General features: G+C 39.3%; 1 protein-coding gene across 3 annotated transcripts in view; it reads left to right on the top strand.

Annotated features, from left to right (window-relative positions):
- Positions 1 to 23,225, top strand: part of LOC119723915 (RNA cytidine acetyltransferase-like) — a 52,213-nt gene that overhangs the window by 26,448 nt on the left and 2,540 nt on the right. For all 3 annotated transcript variants that reach the window (XM_038194831.1, XM_038194823.1, XM_038194840.1), the window contains 11 exons: positions 49 to 145; positions 1,268 to 1,384; positions 3,257 to 3,358; positions 4,681 to 4,755; positions 7,917 to 8,030; positions 10,025 to 10,158; positions 10,971 to 11,019; positions 12,451 to 12,553; positions 14,051 to 14,158; positions 15,798 to 15,967; positions 18,768 to 18,992. In XM_038194831.1, the coding sequence (XP_038050759.1) occupies positions 49 to 145; positions 1,268 to 1,384; positions 3,257 to 3,358; positions 4,681 to 4,755; positions 7,917 to 8,030; positions 10,025 to 10,158; positions 10,971 to 11,019; positions 12,451 to 12,553; positions 14,051 to 14,158; positions 15,798 to 15,967; positions 18,768 to 18,992 (1,294 nt within the window). The remainder of the gene's footprint in view (positions 1 to 48; positions 146 to 1,267; positions 1,385 to 3,256; positions 3,359 to 4,680; positions 4,756 to 7,916; positions 8,031 to 10,024; positions 10,159 to 10,970; positions 11,020 to 12,450; positions 12,554 to 14,050; positions 14,159 to 15,797; positions 15,968 to 18,767; positions 18,993 to 23,225) is intronic.

The following is a 23,225-nucleotide window of genomic DNA, read 5'->3' as shown; positions in this document are numbered from 1 at the left end:
TTAGGGTTAATATTCCCAAATTGTTATTATTTCCTGACCAATGCACACATACTACATCAACCGAGATACATTGTTCAGTTTTCACAAGGCTTCTGAAGTATTTCTGCAGCGTCTGATGTCCATATATGTAGCAGCTCACTACAAGGTAGCAAGAAATCACCTACTCTCATTTTTCAACACGTATTTCCCAAATTATTTTTTAGGAAAAAATATGTAATTAACTCCGAAGATTATTATTTTAAGAATAGACTATTCATAAAATGGAATTTGTGTCGGGGTGGTGTAAATTCAATATTAGGTTTAGCCCTTCACCGACATATAAACACTGCATACGCAGTGTGTTGCCTTTCGAGTGAAAGTTGGAAAAAATCACTCGGGTGGGACTCGAACCCATGACCTCCTGCTTTCTAGTGGAGACGTCTTACCACTCGACCACCAAGCTTGCGGGATCGGCTGGCTGGTTCGAATCTGATGTAACATTGGGTACCGCAATTAAAGTATTCATAAGATGCATAGATACCTTATCAAAATATCGGAAAGGCAAAACCTAATATTGAATTAAGAATAGTCGATATTAAATTTGTGGTAAAATTCATTGTAAGCATTTAATTGTTATCCCTTTTTCTTTTGGCAGCGTTTTTTTTTTAACCAGAAACCTTCTTAATTCTCAAACTCCAACACTGCCCACTGAACCAATCTTACAGTCTTTGAACTGTGACATGAAATCCCCGAGAATGTACTTTTCAAACTACTTGGGTTTTATTTATTTTACGATCAAAGATTACCTGTATGTCTTAAAAAGTAGACATTGAATGTCAGCCTGTAAACTTGCTGGTCATTTTGCACTAGCTTAATTATCACTTCAGAAAGTTTCACCCTTCCTTAAACAAGACACAACTGAGGATATTTTAACCCTTTTTCATTAATTGTATTGAATCATTACTTGCAACCCGAGTATAATTCTTGCCTTGATAGTGTAGCTGGTACATCGTTAGCTTGGGGAAAAAAGTCGCTGGGAGATTCCAATGTGATTGTACATGTACAGTCGACTCTGGTTATAACAAACTCATTCAGACTTAGCCAAATTGTTTGTTATATCAGAATTTTGTATTAAAAGGACCTCAGTCCAATTCATTGTGCACATAAATGCACAGTCCGGACCAAGGCTTTATGTTTGTTATAACCAGAATTTTGTATTAACAGAGTTTGTACTAACGAGAGTCGACTGTAGATGGTTAACCTATGTGGATTGATTTGTGTGTTGCAGAATACACCCAATGATTTGCAGCTTCTATCTGATGCTCCAGCACATCATGTCTTTTGCCTACTGGGACCAGTAGATCCTACACAAAATAGTCTACCTGAAATACTTTGTGTACTACAGGTATGTCACGTGCAAGAATAAGTTTGCACTTTGTTTCTTTTTTGCCCAAGTCAATTGGTTTTAAAGAGGTTGTGGAATGCTCGAAGACATTTCCGTCATTTTTCGGTTATATGTAGCCTAAGGTGTAATGAAATAAAAACGACTATTGTGTCTGTCATGAAACGAGTACAAAAGGTACTGTTGAGAGCTGTTTTTCAGGTCCTGTTTCGACCCGAACGTGCAATTTGTGTAAAAGTCGTCGTTGGGGGTAGCAAACAAAACATAGTAAATCGTGACGTAATAAACAGGACTCCCGAGTCCTGCGTAGTCCTGCAGCGTAGTATAAACGAGACACAATAGTCGTTTTTATTTCATCACACCTTAGGCTACATATACCCGAAAAATAACGGAAATGTCTTCGAGCATTCCACAACCTCTTTAACCTCACATATTATATAAGATTGCCTTTTGGGGGTTATGTGTTTTCGCAAGGCCCAGTGCTGTGGCTGCCTGACCCAGGTATCTCTCTTTTCATAAATTAGAGACCACAAATAATGCTATCAAGTAAATATGTTTGTTTGATCAATGCTAAGCTACATCATACTGGTCTATGGCAAGTGGATGTGGCTGCTCCCGTGTGCTATGTCAAGCCGCAGGCAAGCCATTCAGACATAGCCTTACAAAGGCTTACCATTCGCATGTAATTTTGTGATAACAGGCTTAAAGTAAAACTTTTAGCCAAGACTCTTATGATAGATTTGAAGCTTAAACAATATGTAGTTTAAAACTAAAACGTGTATTGATTTAATTTGAGATTTTTGTAAATAAGGGTCTTGTGGCCTTCATTTTTCCAAAAAGTAACCCTATTAAAAAAAAATTGGGGGGGTCCAAAAAATTCTCTCTTTCTGATTTGATAATTTCCATTTTAGGATTGTCTTGAGCTGAAAAGGCTCCTCAGCCATGCTTGTTCTCATCCGCAGTTTCCACGGCCTGCACCCGATTTCATCAAACTCTTCGTAACTTATGATGCATCGTAGCGATGCGACGCGTCGTATCTCTACGATGCGTCGCAGCTGCGACGCGTCCTGCGATCCATTTCACGAAACACGTCGTAAGTGCGACGTGTCGTAGGTGTATTTATAGCACAACTTGATGACTGTTTTATGTATATAGTCATTGACAGTAAATAGTTGTCTGATATTCAACAAAGAGTCGTCGGATCTCAGCTCGAAATCTGTTAAAATGTAAAACAAAATGGTGGCTGTGCGATGCAATTTTGAAGGAAAACAAACTCTCAGTGGACTGTATACATGTAGCTACTTTGAAATTTCAACTGCAATATTCCAGTCTAATTCATAATTATTCAATTAATATTTTTATTTACAACTTTACACACATTGCTTCGGTATTATAATCTCGTTTTTGTCATGTTTATGGCATTAAATTGGCTTAGAAAGGGACTCTTCGTATTTTGCGATGACCACTAGACACGTCGTAAGTTACGACGTGTTTTAAGCCGTTGTCAAGGAACTTACGACGCGTTCAACACATTGCAACTTTCGTGAAATGGATGATACGACGCGTCGCGAGTTGCGACGTGTTACACGTCGTAACTTGAGTTGCGACGCGTCGCAGCGCTTCGTGAAATCGGGTGCTGGAAATGTAATACAAATATTTGTATAAAGCCCTTGCTATTTGTTTGCCCAAGGCCATGCACACAGCCAGCAGCAGGATAGAACTCCAGATCCTCCAATCATAATCCATGAACCATGAAACAAAACTTCACAGGCAATAATAATGTGATTTTAAGAGACCCCCTGTCATTAAAATTGCTGTAAGAGTGTCCTTGTATTTTGGTTGCAATCCTGATGTCTGATAATGTTTGTTCATCAGGTGTGCTTAGAAGGCCAGATCTCCAAGCAGACTATCCTGTCTAGCTTATCCCGAGGCAAGAGGGCTTCGGGAGATCTCATTCCATGGACCATCTTACAACAGGTAACACCCTACATATGTATAACACCAGAGTTGCTGACTCGAGTCATGTGTCTTGGACTTGAGTCGCTATTTTTGTGACTTGACTTGTAAATACCAGCTTTGACTTGACTTGGACTTGCAAACAATGACTTGTGACTTGACTTGGGATTGCAAAAAATGACTTGTTACCAACCCAAGTCAGACGCTACTGGAGCGACCCAATACACTTTAATTAAGCTATTATACTTTTAATTAGCTTTTCATTCCAGAAAATAGACCTCAGTGACTGAATCCAGTAAAATGAATAGTTCCCACTTGTTTCAAAAGTTTTCAATAAGACTGTCACAACAAACTACAGTTTTCAATGACCAATTGTCTCTTGCTTAATGTATTGGTTGAACAAACTTTGAAAGGAACCTTTCATGAAAAGAAAGCAGGCCTTTTTCAATTGCATTTAAAATACCGGATAGCCTAACCCATTGGTAGGCGTTTAGTATACATGAATATTGAACAATAAAGTGTTAGTATACTACATGTAATCGAGTGAGTGAAGTCTTTTTTTCACGGTTATCTCAACATTTATTTCTACAATGTAAAGTAAATTTATTAAAGTATACAAAGGGCTAATATCCGACAGATATGTGATAAACCACAAGAATAGTAATTGCAACACATTGAAAAAGGGGAATTAAGGAGGCATGTTCAAAATAACTCGTAAGTTCACGCCAGGTTAATTCTTTTAGCTTATTACAGCTGGACAAAATAATGTGCAACTTGACGTGTTCTAGGACAAAGATACTTGTGACTTGACTTGTGTTTAGACCAAATGACTTGTGACTTGACTTGTGACTGGACCTAATGACTTGTGACTTGACTTGGACTTGCAAACAATGACTTGCTGCCACCTCTGTATAATAACACCAGTCGCATATAAGAAACCTGAATCCAGAAAGCTCATTTCTCATTTTCACAACAGAAATCATGATATCTAGTACCTGCTGTATGTTGTCTGGTTTATGCTGTCTGGGCTTCTAGTATGCTATAAATGTTGCAAATAATTTGAAGAAGTTAGCAAAGATGAAACTTCTTTGCAGCATGCATTCTGTGATAACTACAGCAGCATTTTTAATGTACTCTGCGATTTTAATTGATAAAATAATAATGATTGAAGTAACAGACTAATGAGATCGTCAACAAAGTATTTAAACACTCAGATGTCCTTTTGCTGCAGGATAAAGGCTTCATTACCTGATCTCATCATCCTGAAATGACGCGACACTGACACCACAAACCAATGAGAGGTCATATCTGGTTATTTATAACTTTTGCTCTTTTTCTTTTAGTTTCAAGACAATGATTTTCCCAGTTTATCCGGTGCTCGGGTTGTGCGGATAGCCACACATCCTGACTACCAAGGGGTAAGCACACTCTCACATTCTTGTTCAGGAAACCCACATCATCTATATTGAGTTCAATAATATACAGGTATCACAAGTCCTACGTTCCCCCCAACATTATTCTTAATTAATGAAATAGAAATGCACGAGTTCAACAATATCCCAAATGCAAATGACAGAGGACACTCTTCTGCCCATTTTGTGAAAAAAAATGATAGAAACCCAATCACGCATACCAACACGAAGCTCATTTGAATGAAAAAAGTGCCAATAAAAAAAGTTGCAGTAAATAGCATTGCTCCAATGTACTGGTTTGAGTGATCCTGCAAGGCAGGGTAGACTTTCATTAATTAATAACTTTACCTTAAGTACAAAAGTTTCCTTGTTTAAAAGGATGTTTAACTAACACAAGACACAATCTTGGTAATCTAACAGATAATTATAGACCTTTTAATGCAAAGATGACAAAGAAAATGCAACTTAAATGTAACATTTTTGAAATTGGTTTTCTTGTTCTTCCTCTTTCAAGTAGAGACTCCTGTTTTTACATGGGACATTTAAAAATGTTACATTTAATTTGCATTTTCTTTGTCATCTTTGCATTAAAAGGTCTATAATTATCTGTTAGATTACCAAGATTGCGTCTTGTTTTAGTTAAACATCCTTTTAAATAAGGACACTTTTGTAAGGTAAAGTTATTATTTAATGAAAGTCTACCCTGCCTTGCAGGATCACTCAAACCAGTACATTGGAGCAATGCTATTTACTGCAACTTTTTTTTTGCACTTTTTTCATTCAAATGAGCTTCGTGTTGGTATGCATGATTGGATTTCTATCATTTTCTCACAAGATGGGCAGAAGAGTGTCCTCTGTCATTTGCATTTGGGATATTGTTGAAATCGTGCATTTCTATTTCATTAATTAAGAATAATGTTGGGGGGAACTTAGGACTTGTGATACCTGTATAGTGGTGTTCCCTAACGTGGCGCACTTCGACAATTACCCAGACTTTCAACATAAGTGTTGCCACACTTCTTTGTTGACAAACTTCAAATTCATTCAGTCAAAATACTGGTACATTTACCTTATTAATGCTTACTATTTAACCTCTGTGAACAATTTCGGTTTCATGAAATATAATCCGAAATTCTAAAACGGTGGCGTCCGGAAATTGGGCACAAATTGGCTGAGTGTTCCCCAACGCGGCGCACTTGAATAAATCGCGAAAAATACCAAATTAACATTTAAGAATTTCTGTAAAGTTGATAAATTCTGATAAACAATTATTATTTCTTCTTACAAACTCAACTAGAAGTTTGTCAGCAAATTATTTTTTTTATTTTTGGGGGGGACATTTTCAAAGGGTTCACTGTGCACTTCGAAATAAATCGGAAATTCACAATGAAATATTTTTTTCTTCTAACTTTCTAACGGGAAGATAAACTGGTGATTTACAAACGGAAGTGTTTAGAACTTGATAAAATTTTACTTTTTGTGAAATTTCAGTTAAAACTTTTGCTCTAGCTAGGCGCTACAGGCGAAATATCAGAGTGCGCCATGTTGGGGGCCGGGCCACGTTAGGGTACATCATTAATATACATATGTCATTCAGGCTAGCTTGTCATGACGTGTTCTGTCATCACTACTATATTTACTGCCGTATACATTTCAGTTTTTAGCAGACATTTTGAAGCCCAGTTGAAAAATTTCCATTATTTTTTTAAAGTTTTCTTTTCAATTTATAGAACACATTTCATGATCTGTTAGAATGTACCTGTTCAAATGTCAGCTTGTTGGCTACTATGCTAAAATGAAATTTAATGGCATTGCATAGTTTCCTATTCATGAAACATATGTTGTTTGATGGTCGTCTGAAGTGAGCACTAGATCTCACCAGGCTCAATCAATGAAAGATATAGTCCATCATTTGTAATTTCTGCATTTTGTTCGTTTGAAGCAACAAAAGTGTTCAAAATCTAAAGAAGGGTACTGAACAACTAACCTGGGCCCAATTTCATAGAGCTGCTTAAGCACAAAATTTGCTGAAGCACGAAAAAGCATTTCTTAGTAAAATTAGGTTACCGGCCAAAACGCCATGTAAGGTGCATTGCTTGTGACTGGTATATAGCTGTTGTTTACTTGACATAATAATCGAGTGGAGTTTTGGCCGGAAACCTGATTTTATTCAGCAAGACGTTTTTGTGCTTAAGCAAATTTTTGTGCGTAAGCAGCTCTATGAAATTGGCCCCAGATGAAGTTTTAGCTCAGCTCCAGCTGTATATTCCGAGAAAAACAGCATTCTAGGATCTCAATTTCCAATCAAAAGTTGCTGAATCATGTTTTGAATTGCAGCTATACGCCATGTCGTGCACTGATCCGACGAATTATAGCAACCGCGCGCGCCTGTGCGTCGTGCCAATGCTTGCGCGCGCTGCGCCGAATAACAAAAGAAACTACTAATTTAAATTTTCCTACGGTGTGTCTTAAGACGCACCGTTGGAATGGCCTTCTTTCGTTGATTACTTCAAAATGATAGCTAGCCAGAAAGATTAATTTCACAGGGAGTTTAGTCCACTTACTATCTTTCAACCAAGTATGTTTTTCAACAATAATACGCCAGTTACTTTTTCGGATGGCTGCAAATGATGGACTATAGCTTTAAACATCAGATCTAACCTCATTCATCCAAGTCAGCACAGTGTTTCAAACTTAATCTGTCATTGAATTCTAGTAAAGAACTAAATTCAGATAAATATGATACATGTAGGTTTTGGTAGAAAAAGTTTGGCGTATTTTTCACAGCCATAGCATTATTTCACTTTGTATTTTCGGAGAGTTAATTTTTTTCCAGTGCATTGTGGGAGATGGTCGACAAATTCGCAGCTCGGGACATTTGAAATTGTTCGTTTTTTCCGGTCAGTAGTTTCGTAAGCGTATGATTCGAGTATATGTTTGCCCTTTTCTTTTCTTTGTATCAATATGGTGATTTTTGGTAAGGCGGCAGAACGCTATGCCCCAATCTATAACAAATTAGCTCAAGTGTCTACTGACGCTCATTCAAATGGGCCATATTTTGTCGACCGTAAACTTGAAAAGTTGACTCTCCATTGCAAACTCTTGGTGGCGCACTGCATTGTGAATCGCCCGAATTGTAATGTTTGATATCTTCTGATTATATTTAGATGGGTTATGGGTCCAGGGCCTTGATGTTACTACAGAGGTACTATGAGGGTCAATTCCCTAATCTAGGAGAGACTAGTACAACGCCATCAGGATTGAATACTGTGGAGAGTGAGGTAGGTTGCGTAACATGCATTATCTTCAAGTAAACTTGAATCCTCGATCCTGATTGGTCGATCCATGGCAACAAGCCGTGCTACATATAACCATGTAGCACGGCCACGGTTCATACCGCACTCTGCGTTTTGCAATATTCCAAGATGCGCGCGCCATTCCGTACAAACCACGCACGTGTAATAGGATAAGCACTTTGTGTACAGCGTGCGTTTCATCTTTATTGTGCGTCGAGTTTGCTTGAAGATAAATTTGTTATCACGCTCGCGCTCGTGGAACACGGAATAATGTAGTGCGTCTGTGTCCCACATACCACTCGGCCTTCGGCCTCGTGGTATGTGGGTCACAGACGCACTACATTATTCCGTGTTCCACTCGCGCTCGCGGGATAACTAATAATACCTGTATAGCCAGAGTTGTTAACAGTTCAATTTGATGCCAGTTTCATGTGGTGGAGCTTTTGAAAATGGATTTGATTTGTTTGCAAACAGCACTATGGACCAATTAGAAGGATTGGTCAATTGGCAACATTCATGTGACAATTCATGTTTTACCTTAATGAAGGTCTGTGGACATTGAACTAGTTAAATGGTAATGTTTAGTGAAAATTATTTACAAGTTTAATAATAGGTCAAAATAGTTCATTTTTCCGTGGTCTATCATAAAAAGAATTGACTTTTGAGCCATACATATGATACTTGAATATAAGTATTGACAAATTTAGTGACAAACACAATAGGCACATGGTGTTTGCAAATAAAAAAGTCTGTCCATGTATCAATGTAGTCCTTTTTCAGTTTCTTGGTTTACTAGATGTTGAGCTACTCTAATGTGTAGCACACTGGGCGCTTGCTATTGAATGGACTGTTTGGCAATTGGTTGAAATGTCTTGCAATAGCACTCGGCACTAATGACGTCAATTGTGCTTCACGCCGTACACGTGTATACCCCGCATTTCAGACAAACTTTTGAACAAGCACGCGCGCACATGTATGCACACCCTGGCCGCATACATTCACTTAGAAACGGTGCTGCAAGCGTGCATGTACATGTATCTTCACACAAGAAGTCCGTACAGCATGCTTGTCTGAGATCCGGGTACTTGCTTTTATTTTTTACATTAGTGCGGAGTGCTATTCTCATGCTGATTCATGCACATGCAGTTTCAAGCAATATACACAGAGTACATTCAATCATCTCACTTTGTTGGTACATGGTTGTCATAGACACACATCTATTCCACTTCTTGTATCAAATTAATTGGACAATTTTGGATTTGCGGAACTTTTTGATGGGTTTAGGTGCATTGTCGTGAAAGTTAGATGTAACGACGTATTGAACACCAAATGACCCATAAAATATGTATTCAGTGAGTAAAATTTGTGAGTTTTTTAGGGGGGGGGGGGGAAGTAGGGACTTTGTCGTGGGTGTCGCTTCTACCTTTCCCCTGCCACTGATTGTGGAGTGCTGTGGCCTCGTGGTTAAGGGCACTGGATTCGTGGTCTGTGGGTAAAGCTGCAGGTTGTGGGTTCGAGTCCAGCCGGAGTCATGGTGCGTGTGCCCTTGAGCAAGGCCTTTTGTCACGCATTGCTTCTCTCCACTCAGGAGTAAATGGGTACCTGTGAGGGCAGAGATGGTTATTGTGATTGAATGATCCTTGCGCCTAACAGGCTGCATCAGGCTGTATACTCCCCAGGGAGCTGAGATGGTATTTGGAATGTTTAATTGGCCCAATGATCAGGGGTAATAATAAAACTGTAAGCGCTGTGATTTAGTTTACTAATAAGAGTGTTCTTAATTGCCGATTATTATTATTATTACTGATTACCACCCATCCACTTGCTCATCACTGTAATAACTCATTATGATAACTCACTGAACTTACAGGGGTAGGCTGACCAGTTGAAATCTTACATAGCAGCATGGTCCCCCGCAGTGATGGATTGCACAACCCAGTACTTGTGCATTGTCCTTGATATTGTTTGAATGTCTTTAGGAGGTTGATTTGATGGAGGAAGTGATTGGACCGAGGAGGAACCTTCCTCCGCTGCTATCCAAGCTGAATGAACGACCTGCTGAGAAGTTGGACTACCTAGGAGTATCATTTGGAATCACATCACAGCTACTCAGGTAGGTCCTACTATCATACTAGCGTGTACATGTTCTATGCAGTGTTGGGATGATACCATAAAACTTACTGTTGGATTAGCTACTGTTGCAGTCAATTTCACCCAACTCATGACAGGGGACTTTTGAGGACTTAAAAAATTGACAGTATGATCAATCCATAGTTCCACAAAGCCATTTAAAAAAATCACATGTATAACAAATCACAAGTATTAAAATATAATTATGACTGAATCATGAATGTACTCTATGAGCTATAAAGAGCTGATTTTTAGGAAAGGGATTTCAGATTTTCTCAAGAAGTTCACATTTATGATGTGTGATTTTGACTGAAAAAAAGTTTGGGGCAAAATGTACGTAATTTGAAAGTGCACATAGACATTTCTCAATTATTATACATGACCTCCATGGACACTTAAATGCATGGTTTTCATTGATGGCACTTGATCTATGACATGTTCATTGATAATGTCACAAACTGAATATGATGATGCTTATTCAAGTGCTGGTTTAGCTTTGCTTCATTGCCATTCAACAGCCATAAATACTTGACATTTTCAGCAATCTTTGACAACTTCATTTGCAAGTAAGTTACAATTACATGGTATCAAGTAATCATTTTTCAAGGCGTTCTGAACTCCAAGTGGAGTCGGTAGTGTTGTTTTCTGGTAATTGCAGTTGTATATTACTTTGACATTTGCGAAGTAAATATTTGCAATCTTGTAGATGACAGGGCAACTTGATTTGCGGTTGACAGGTTCTTCATTATAATTGAAGACATAATGCAATTTCTTTTCATCTTTTTTCCTTGTCAGATTTTGGAAGAAGGCTGGCTTTGTGCCCGTGTATCTCAGGCAGACACCTGTGAGTAATGTTCATTTAAGGACAGGATAAATTCCCTGACAAAGTGTCAAAATCATGATGGTGCTCCGAGGTTACCCTGGAGTTCCTAATAGTGGGAAGTGAAATACTAAGGGAATAAATGTGTGTTTGGAAGGTATTAAAAACTATGTCTAAGACCAGTTGGAGTCTGGGTGCTGATAATTACACAAGGCGAAGACAAGGGTAATTATCAGCACTCCAGACTCCAACCAGTCTTAAACAGAGTGTTTAATACCGACCAAGCAAAAAAAATTCCCATTCATAAATACTTTTCGGTCAAAAAAAAAAATCTTTTCGGTCAAAAAATCAAAACAAGTCAAAAACTAGACGTTGCCAACCATTTTGTTCAACAAGTTTACTTCATGTTTTATGAAACACCCCTCTGACTATAATATGGAATGTCCCTCTACAACTCCTTACCTTATCAGGAGATTGGCGTGCGCGTCGCGTGTACTGAGCGATGTCGCGCAAAACGCAGCTGGGCTGGTGTAGAGTGGATTTAGGACTATGAAATACTGATTCACTGGTAGTATTGGGCATGCCTACGTGAGGAATGTGAACGTTCAACCAATGAAACGTTAAAAGGCACCGGATTTCATGGGAGTCCAAATTTCATGTGACACTGGAAAAGTGTTTAAGACCAGCTAGCCATGTCTTTATCATCTGTTTAAGACCGGCCACGTGACGGGCCCTAAACCAATAGGAATATTTATGAATACCTGTTAAAAGCCTGAAGCAAAATGATTGAGGTTTGGTTAAAGGTGCCAAACCGAACTGACAACAGTTTTATTCAAAGAGAGTATAACAGTTTTGAAATCAGCAGACCATACTTTGTTTGATCATTTTTTAGAATAAAGTACTGTAGAGTTTTGCTTGGAATAAAGCACACATGTCAAAATCAGACTCTTCTGGGCATAAGGTCAAAAATGAGATTTTTGCATATTGTTAAAATATGTTCTGTTTCCTTTTAAAAGGTTGTTTAATTTTTGAAACCAGTCATTCCTGGGCAGAGTTATGCTATTTTGAAGTTTATTGTGTTGAAAAGTAGAAAACTGAGAAAATGGCCACGAACGTCACAAAGCAGTAATATCTTTAACTGATACACCTTAACAAATCATCAAAAATACTATATTTAGAGCTCAAAGTAGGGTTTCAAACGCTTATAGTATATTTTGGACATGTTCAGGATTACAAATATGCAAAAATTTGAAAATCGAAAAAAATCACCCCCACAGCATTTTTTGGCCTTATCTTCATTTCAACCTCTGCCCAGAAGCGTCTGCTTTTGACAGAACAGGTCACACATGTCAACACATGGCATGGTAAAAGCAGTGCCGAATCAGCTGGTCGGATGTTTGATAAGAGAGGTATAAACCATTGATAATCAAGCGAGTATTTCTTCCTGTGTCGTAGAATGACCTGACCGGTGAGCATTCCTGTATTATGCTGAAGACCATAAATGAAGAGATGACTCGTCAGCCAGACACTGAGTCATGGCTAATGGCCTTCTCTACAGGTTGGTACAATCAAGAAGCCTTGCACATGATGGTTTACCCTGTAGATGTTATGAAAGTCTCATGCAACTTTGAAATTCACATTCTTACCTTTGAATTTAAAGAGGGTGTGGAATGCTCGAAGACATTTCCGTCATTTTTTGGGTATATGTAGCCTAAGGTGTGATGAAATAAAAACGGCTATTGTTTCTGTCATGAAATGAGTACAAAGGGTACTTTTGAGAGCTATTCTTCAGGTCCTGTTTCGACCCGAACGCGCAATTTGTGTAAAAGTCGTCGTTGCGGGCAGCAAACAAAACACAGTAAATCGTGACGTAATAAACAGGACTGGTTTATGCTACTCTGCATCGGGAGTCCTGTTTATTACGTCACGATTTAATGTGTTTTGTTTGCTGCCCGCAACGACGACTTTTACACAAATTGCACGTTCGGGTCGAAACAGGCATGACAGGACTTGAAAAACAGCTCTCAAAAATACCTTTTGTACTCATTTCATGACAGACACAATAGTTGTTTTTATTTCATCACACCTTAGACTACATATACCCAAAAAATGACGGAAATGTTTTTGAGCATTCCACAACCTCTTTAATACACAAAGTTTATTATGTGATTTTCATGAGTAGACCACTCAAAAGTTCACCCATGGGGCCCATAAACAGGCATTCACTTTTGGAGAATCATTCGATGAGATTGGAACTCAAATAAATTTAGAAATTGTATCTGTTAATAGTGGAAACTAATATCAGAGTTGTAACGAGTCACTGATTTTTGTGACTCAAGTCGAGTCGAGTCATTTTAAAGAAGTGACTCGAGTCGAGTCATTTTAAAGAAGTGACTCGAGTCGAGTCGAGTCATTTTAAAGAAGTGACTCGAGTCGAGTCACTAGGTCAAAAGGTCGAGTCGAGTCGAGTCGAGTCAAATATTTAGCTCGAGTCAATTCGAGTCACGAATATTTGAACAATATACCAAAATTTATAAAAGTCGGCCATAAGTTTAGCCAGCGTTCGAATCCAAGAGCTTTATAAGAAATCGCCCAAAACCAATGATGAAACAGCAAATTAGAAAATGTGTTTAAAAATCTGGTTCCTGGATAGTATTTTGTGCGTTCTAGAACCATGAGGTGGGAGTCTGTGACACGCTGTATATTTATACATGACTGCTATTCACAAAGCGAAGTGAGCATAAATTTTGCATCGTAAGTCATTGCAAATACTTTTCGCAAAGTTTTGTTTTTATTTTTGGGACTCGAGTCTTATTAGCCTTCGCTCGAGTCGAGTCGAGTCTTCTGATGAGGGACTCGAGTCAAGTCGAGTCATCTGCCCTTAGGGACTCGAGTCGAGTCGAGTCATCAAAAATTGTGACTCGAGTCGGACTCAAGTCGAGTCATTGACTCGAGTCATTACAACTCTGACTAATATGGAGATATCATATAGAATGTAAAATCTAATGCATTATTCCAAATCATGACAGTGATAGTATTGTTGTTTGTTTGTCAGATTTCAGGAGACGGTTTGTGTCGTTGTGTTCCTATCAGTTCCGCAGTTTTCAACCCTCTATGGCACTGAGTATACTGCATCACAAAGATTACAAGCCACAGACTCCGCGTAAGTTTGAAGAAATCAATTCACATTCCAGTTACGCGTGTGCGCATAATGATTGAACAATGTTTACTTTGATAAGATGGAATTTTGCGTCGGGGTGATATAGATCAAATTATAGGTTTTGCCCTTCAATCGACCAGCCAACCGATCCCGTTAGCTCGGTGGTCGAGTGGTAAGACATCTGCACTAGAAAGCAGGAGGTCGTGGGTTCGAGTCCCACCCGAGTGATTTTTTTCCAACTTTCACTCGGGAGGTAACACACTGAGTATACAGTGTTTAAACGTCGGTGAAGGGCAAAACCTATAATTTGATTTATATCACCCCAATGCAAAATTCCGTCTTATGATAGTTTATGCGGTACCGGCGCTGCTATGTACATCAGATTTGAACCAGCCAATAGATCCCGTTAGCTCGGTGGTCGAGTGGTAAGACATCTGCACTAGAAAGCAGGAGGTCGTGGGTTCGAGTCCCACCCGAGTGATTTTTTCCAACTTTCACTCGGGAGGTAACACACTGAGTATACAGTGTTTAAATGTCGGTGAAGGGCAAAACCTATAATTTGAATGTTTACTTTGAGTGCAAATCATAGAAGGTCACAATAATATTGAAGGCAGTTCTTGTTCCGACGTTGGTACAGAAGTCGATCTTATTTGCCAACTTACGTTGGAATGATACTTCTGTCTACATTTTAATTGCCTGAAAATCGGAGATTGCAGGGTGAGTTACCATGACCCTGACAGACAGGTGCACAACTATCTGCTGTTGTTTATTTCAATGTGAACATTGTCAATTCATGATTTAATTCGGGCGATTCACAATGCAGTGCGCCACCAAGAGTTGGCCACAGAGAGTTAATTTTTCCCAGTGCATTGTGGGAGATGGTCGACAAATTCGCAGCGCGGGACATTTGAAATTGTTAGTTTTACGTTTTACGGCCAGAAAGTTCGTAAGCGTATGATTCGAGTATCTGTTTACCCTTTTGTTTTTGTTTTATCGATATGGAGTTTTTTGTAAGGTGGCAGAATGCTTTGCCCCAATCTATAACAAATTAGCTCAAGTTTTCTACTGACACTCGTCCAAATGGGCCATGTTTTGTTGACCGTAAACTTGAAAAATGAATTCTCCATGGCAAACTCTTGGTGGCGCACTGCATTGTGAATCGCCCGAATTGTGCAAGCTGAGCTCCACTCAACCTTTCTCCAAGCACAATGTACTTAAAACAACAAGCAAGTATAACAGATTGTGAGAAAAAGGGTGTTAATGTGACCATAAACAATGGGCAAAAAAGGCGTGATTACTGAATGTATGATTGAAGTCTGTACGATGAAGAATATACAAAACTGTAAGCTGGAACTTTTAATTCATCTGGCAGGGCCCAATTCCATAGAGCTGCTTAAGCAGAAAATTTGCTTAAGCACGAAAAAACATTGCTTAGTAAAATTAGGTTACCGGCCAAAACTTCATGTGATGTACATTGCTTGTGACTGGTATTTAGCTGTTGTTTACTTAGCATAACAATCACATGGAGTTTTGGCCAGTAGCCTGATTTTATTAAGCAAGACGTTTTTGTGCTTAAGCAAATTTTGTGCTTAAGCAGCTCCTTGAAATTTGCCCCTGAATCCATGCTTTCTGTTGCTAACAGCACTCCAAGCGGATGAGCTGAGTTCTTACTGCAGCAAGTATGATCTACAACGACTGGAGTTGTACTCGCGTAACATGGCTGATTACCACCTGATAATGGATCTAGTGCCTTCTATTGCCAAGCTGCATTCTCTGCATAGGATACAGGCACACCTATCAGCAGTGCAGTCAGTAAGTCAGACGCAACAAGGATATCAATTCAATTCAATTCAATTCAGTTGACATTTATTTAGCACTCTCCAATAAACCAATACAAAGTTGGATAATGTAAGTACAATACAGTTATATTTAAAGCTATAGTCCATCATTTGCAGCCATCCGAAAAGTAACTGGCGTAATTATTGTTGAAAAACAAACTTGGTCGAAAGATAGTAAGGGGACTAAACTCCCTGTGAAATTATTCTTTCTGGGAAGCTGTCATTTTGAAGTAATCAACGAAAGAAGGCATTTCCAACGGTGATTCTTAAGAAGCACCGTAGGAAAATTTAAATTAGTAGTTCGTTTTGTTATTCAGCGCAGCGCGCACAAGTATTGGAACGACGCACATGCGCACGCGGTTGTTATAATTCATCAGATCAGTGCGCGACGTCGCGTATAGCTGCAATTCAAAACAATTCAAAACATGATTCAGTAACTTTTGATTTGAAATTGAGATCTTAGAATGCTGTTTTTCTCGGAATATACAGCTGAAGCTGAGCTGAAACTTCATCAAGTAAGTTGTTCAGTATCCTTCATTAGATTTTGAACACGTTTGTTGCTTCAAACGAACAAAATGCACTAATTACAAATGATGGACTATAGCTTTAAACAAGTGATTACAAATGTGAAGGTAATTACCACCAGAACAAAAAATGCTTAAATTGAATCTAATTATTTAAATTAAGATTAATAGCAAGCGAAGTTGAAAAAGAGTAGAATAGGATAGGAGAATACAAGGCTGTTCACATAAGCCAAGGCTTGTAGGTGGAACAGCCTGGACAGACTATACAACGTAATCACACAAAAACACAAAAAGACAGACACGATCGGACACACAAACAAATGACAAACAAAACCAACGTAAGTCATATTATAAACCAGGCTGATGCAAGATAAAAGAACAACAATGCACAATGATAACAATGAATACGAAGGAAAGCCTAAATATTGAATATTGAAAGGAAAAAACAAAAAACAAATACACTGTAAAGAAGGAAAGGCTATGTTACATACTGGGAGAGAAGAAATCTTTTATTGGAGGATTTGAATCGACCCACGGACGGCATTGCCCTGATGTCATCGGGAATGGAGTTCCATAGACGTGGACCATCGAACTTGAGGGTGAGGCTAGCGTATAGTGTGCGAGTAAAGGGATATAGTTTAATATGTCCAGCAAGAGCATTGTGATAGTAGTGGATCCAAACCCAGTCGGGGTATTCTGGTGGTTTTGTCCTTGAGCAGTTCACTTTGCCTTAACCCTAACCTTCCCAAATCCTCCAAAATCCTCTTTGCAAAATGGAGGCTATATGGCAAAAATGAGTGGCAGATTTGGAGGATGCACTGTGCCAAGGTCTTGGGCCGGACCTTGTGTTGTTTCTGCTCAGCTGTGCATAAATTTAGGCCTATATTGTACTTGAAATCCTCCGCACTGCTCCAGGATGCTCTGCCTCAACATATTGACAGTGACTGCCGGAGGATTTTGCAGGATTGAGGCAGTGGTCACCCCTCCAAGGACCACATTCAAGACATAATGGAGGATTTTGCAGGATTGTCTAAGGAGTGAGGGTTAATGAAATTCCTTTAGTTAGAAGCAGAACAAGTATGTATGATGCTCATGTGAATCAAGTACTGTGGTTCTACATAGGTAATCATCTTAAAACATACTTTAAAGACAGTCCTAAATGTCCTGCTTTAATGTTCAGGGGGGGGGAAGCTGACAAGGGGGTGCTCTTTCACCATGACAATGCTTTCGTCCACAAGTCCCCAGTGGCCATGGCTGCCATCCAGCAATGTGGATTTGAACTGGTCGAACACACACCCTATGATTTGGCACCCTCTGACTACTACCTCTTCCATAAGATGAAGAGCACCCCCTTGTCAGCTTCCCCCGCCTCATTGTTTGATTCAGTATCTCAGGAACCGGGACTGTCAAGGTTTAATTTTCTTTAACAGAAAAACAAGAACAGATCATAAGTTCAAACTATCTGTCACAAAAAAAAGTCAAAACTGTATAGCTCATCTCCTTCTACCTTAGGCCACGAACTTATCAATCACCCCTCGTATTCAGTCAAACGCCTTTATAACAAGGTCCTTGGGACTTTACAAATTACCTTGTTATAGCAGGTACCTTGTTAACAGTAGCGGAAAACAAAGGCTTGGGACCTAAAGTTTTGCTTGTTATAAGCAGTACCATGTATTAACAGTGCCCTTTTATCAGGGTGTGACTGTATAGCGCTTTATACCAAAGGTCTCAAAGCATTTCACAATTATTCCCCCTGTTCATCAGGCCATGGGAGCTTTTTTCTGCAGCAGCTCGAGATCAGCGCATTCTGGTCCCTACCCTCACAGGTACCCATTTATACTCCTGGATGGAGAGAGGCAATTGTAGTAAAGTGTCTTGCCCAAGCACACAAGCACCATGTTCCCCGGTCAGGATTAAACCCATGTTCCACGTACACCGTAACCAGTCAAACACCACAACAATACGGGCGATTCACAATAGTGCGCCTCCAAGAGTTTGCAACACGTTGGCCAATCACAATGCACGAAATCTGTCGACCTTTTCCAAACGCACATTGGGTCGACAGATTTCGCGCATTGTGATTGGCCAACGCGTTGCAAACTCTTGGAGGCGCACTATTGTGAAACAACCGTATTGGTCCAGACACATAATTACACCTGTAAACATTTGATATCTCCATATCTATCAGATTTCCAGGAACACTCTTCATTTCGGCAGGCTAGTTACTTGACTTTGTATTTTCTTTTGAAGGCAATCCTGGTTGGGTTAGGAATCCAGCACAAGACGGTAGACTGCCTTGCCAAAGACTTGGACCTGCCATCCAGTCAGATCTTGGCGCTCTTCAACCGTATCATCAGGAAAGTTGTTCAAGAGTTCACTGGGACCTTAGAGAGAGAGGTTGAGAGTACGATCATGACAGCATCAGACAAAGAGGTGGTGATGGAGCCAACCAGGCAAACAATGGCCCAGGATTTGGTAAGGCCAACCTAACCTCAGCCAGATCTGTTTTACACTTACTTCAAACGTTCATTCATATAATACCCACGGTGCCATTAGGAAAAATCTGTATGTTAATTATAGTAGAACTTCATTGTCCAAAAACAGTGTTGTCCAACGTGGCACTCTACATGTATATTGGAATAGTCTTGATGACTCTTTTAACCCTTACCCTACTAGACCCTCCAACGCATGCCAATATGTGCCTCAAGAAAATCTCCTATGTTTTTTGCATGGCCCTCCAATATCTGCCATGTCATTTCAAGGGTAACTGGACAGGCACTCCAATACATGCCACAGAGAACAATGAGAGTCCTCTGATAACAAAGTGAGTGCCCCCAGCTGGTCAGTATCAGGCACCCTCCAGGGCCTCCAACTCCTGCCAATTGGAGCCTTCACTGTTAAGACAAACTATCTGCCAATAAACTGCAGCTGGAGGGCATTGGCATAACCAACTGACATGCAGTAAACTACCCTCAGAGAGTAAGGGTTAAATCATCACCCACTCTCTCTATTTTTGCTAGAAAACTAAAAACTCATTTCTTAATTGCATACTAAAAAATGTAATAGGGATAATAACGGCCTTGATTACTGTCTTACACCTGTGTCTGTGCTCTGTCTTTCCATGTATGTCTGTCACTTGTCTGTCTGTCCATAGGCTGGGGAACAAAAGCTGATGCTTCACCCTGGACCTAGATGTTGCCATCTAGTTAATGTTCACTATTGTAAATATATCTAGTATGTATTGTCAATTTGAATATATAACATTATGTATTATGTATCATCCTTATGCAGCATCGAAATAAATGTATCGAATTGTATAATAAAGACATTGGCAATTTGGGAGACCTGCAGCATATGGCTGCGTAGCTTGGTGGAGGATTAAACCCCACTCGACCCAAATTTCTTTGTAGAACTTAATTTTTGTTTTCTGGGATGTGAATTGTAGGATGTTGGATACACACATATTATGTTTAAACATACTAGGAAGCGTTGAGGTTGACTTGATTCTTAACAGTTACAATATCTGCTAAAGCTATAGTCCATCATTTGCGGCCATCCGAAAAGTAACTGGCGTAATTATTGTTGAAAAACAAACTTGGTTGAAAGATAGTAAGGGAACTAAACTCCCTGTGAAATTATACTTTCTGGGAAGCTGTCATTTTGAAGTAATCAACAAAAGAAGGCATTTCCAACGGTGATTCTTAAGAAGCACCGTAGGAAAATTTAAATTAATAGTTCGTTTTGTTATTCAGCGCAGCGCGCACAAGGTTTGGAACGACGCGCGCGCGGTTGTTATAATTAGTCGGATCAGTGCGCTACGTCGCGTATAGCTGCAATTCAAAACAATTCAAAACATGATTCAGTAACTTTTGATTTGAAATTGAGATCTTAGAATGCTGTTTTTCTCGGAATATACAGCTGAAGCTTAGCTGAAACTTCATCAGGTTAGTTGCTCAGTATCCTTCATTAGATTTTGAACACTTTTGTTGCTTCAAACGAACAAAATGCACAAATTACAAATGATGGACTATAGCTTTAAGCTGAAAATTCCTGAATATGTTAGGGTTTAAACATGCAGTAATAAATTCCTAAGACAGTTTACCCATTCCCATTGATTGAGAGCCGGTGATCCCATTGATCGTGGTCGGTCTTAAAGAGGTTGTGGAATGCTCAAAGACATTTCCGTCATTTTTCGGGTATATGTAGCCTAAGGTGTGATGAAATAAAAACGACTATTGTTTCTGTCATGAAATGAGTACAAAAGGTACTTTTGAGAGCTGTTTTTCAGGTCCAGTTTCGACCCGAACGTGCAACTGTGTAAAAGTCGTCGTTGCGGGGAGCAAACAAAACACAGTAAATCGTGACGTAATAAACAGGACTCGTGTATGCTACTGTGCATCGGGAGTCCTGTTTATTAGTCACGATTTACTGTGTTTTGTTTGCTGCCCGCAACAACGACTTTTACACAGTTGCACGTTCGGGTCGAAACTGGACCTGAAAAACAGCTCTCAAAAGTACCTTTTGTACTCATTTCATGACAGAAACAATAGTGGTTTTTATTTCATCACACCTTAGGCTACATATACCCGAAAAATGACGGAAATGTCTTCGAGCTTTCCACAACCTCTTTAAACGGATGATAAAGACATGGCCGGCTGGTCTTAAGCACTTTTCCAGTGTCACATGAAATTTGGACTCCTATGAAATCCAGTGCCTTTTACCATTTTATTGGTTGAACGTTCACTTTCCTCACGTAGGCATGCGCAATACTACGAGTGAGTCAGTATTTCATAGTCCTAAATTCACAACACACTCACCACAGCTGCATATGCGCATCATCGCGCAGTACACGTGCGCGCCAATCTCCATAAAAGTTGTTTATGTCTTACTCGCGAGCTGGACACTCCATTATATTAGCTAGAGGGGTGTTTCAAAAAACAGAAAGTGAAGTTGTTGAACAAAAATCGTTGGAAAGTTTTAAATTTGACTCGTTTTGACTTCTGGACCAAAAGGTTTTGATTTTTTTTTAATGAAAAAAGGTATTTATGAATGGGAATAAATATTTGCTTGGTCGGTATTAAACACTATGTTTAAGACTGGTTGGAGTCTGGAATGCCAATAATTACCCTCGGCCTCGCCTCGGGTAATTATCTGCATTCCAGACTCAAACCAGTCTTAAACATAGTGTTTAAACACCTCCCAAGCACACATTTATTCCCTTAGAAATAAATTATTATTATTATTACCTATTCCTATTGATTCATATTGGTCGAAAGCCTGTCAAGTCGGTGGTTTAAACCACCATTTATATATAACTAAGACAGTTTACCCATTCCTATTGGTCGAAAGCCTGTCACATGGCCGTTTTTAAACGGTTGATAAAGACATGGCTGACTGGTCTTAAACACTTTTCCAGTGTCACATGAAATTTGGACTCCTATGAAATCTGGTGCCTTTTACTTTTTTTTTGGTTGAACGTTCACACAATCCTTACGTAGGCATGCGCAATACTAAAGTGGGTCGGTGGGTCATTGTCCTGAATTCACACTACACTGGCAAAACTGCATTCTGCGCCACATCTCCATATAAGGACTTGTTTACGACTACTCACGAGGGCCATACCATAACATAGCTAGAGGCGTGTTTCGAAAAACATGAAGTAAAACTGTTGAACAAAATCATTGGAACTTTATGATTTTGACTTTGAAGTTTTGATTTGTGATTGAAAAGGTATTTCTGTATGGGAATAAATATGTGCTTGGCCTGAACGCCGACAGTGGTCCAAGCTGAATGGTGGCTAGGCCTCTAACTGGATTTAAACCACATGTTTATAAATACTCCATCACACTATTAAGGGAATAAATGTGTTCTCGAGAGGTTTTAATCACTCCGTTTAAGACCGCTTAGAGTCTGGCTGCTGATAATTACCCGAGCCGGAGGCGAGGGTAATTATCAGCACCCAGACTCTAAGCGGTCTTAAACAGAGTGATAAATACCGACCGAGCACATATTTATTCCCATTCATAAATACCTTTTCGGTCAAAAAATATAATATTTCGGTCAAAAAAATCCCGATTTTGTTCAACAAGTTCACTTCATGCTTTTTGAAACATCCCTCTAGCTAAATAATGGAGTGTTCAGCTGGCGATTAAGATGTAAACAACCCTTTTATGGAGATTGACGTGCACGTGGCACGTTCTGTACGATTTCACGCAGAACGCACCTGGGGCATTGCGTTTTGAATTTAGAACTATAAAATTCTGACTCACTGGTAGTGTTGCGCATGCCTAGGTGAGGACTGTGAACTTTCAACCTATAAAACGGTAAGAGGCACTGGATTTTTAGGAGTCCACATTTTATGTTACACTGGAAAAGTGTTTAAGACCAGCTAGCCATGTATTTATCATCCGTTTAAGACCGGCCACGTGACGGGCTCTCGACCAATAGGAATGGGTAAACTGTCTGAGGTATTTATGAATATCTTAACACTACACTTTGCTAAATGTTTCCTTGTGTGTTTAAACTACTGAAACTGCAATGATACTACAAAATGTTTTCATTTCAAACATTCCAGTATAATTGCAGCTTCAAACAGATTAAATGTTATTATAGAGAAACCTGTCCTTCTGACAGACAGGTGATGCAGAACTTTCATTGCAGCTTCTATTTTGAGCAGCTAATTTGTCAGCACCGTTTAATTGGAGTATT

Source organism: Patiria miniata, unplaced genomic scaffold, assembly GCF_015706575.1.
Source record: "Patiria miniata isolate m_02_andy unplaced genomic scaffold, ASM1570657v1 HiC_scaffold_1, whole genome shotgun sequence".
NCBI classification, from domain to species: domain Eukaryota; kingdom Metazoa; phylum Echinodermata; class Asteroidea; order Valvatida; family Asterinidae; genus Patiria; species Patiria miniata.
Note: the sequence above shows the minus strand (reverse complement) of the source record. Positions and strands in the feature narration are given on the sequence as shown.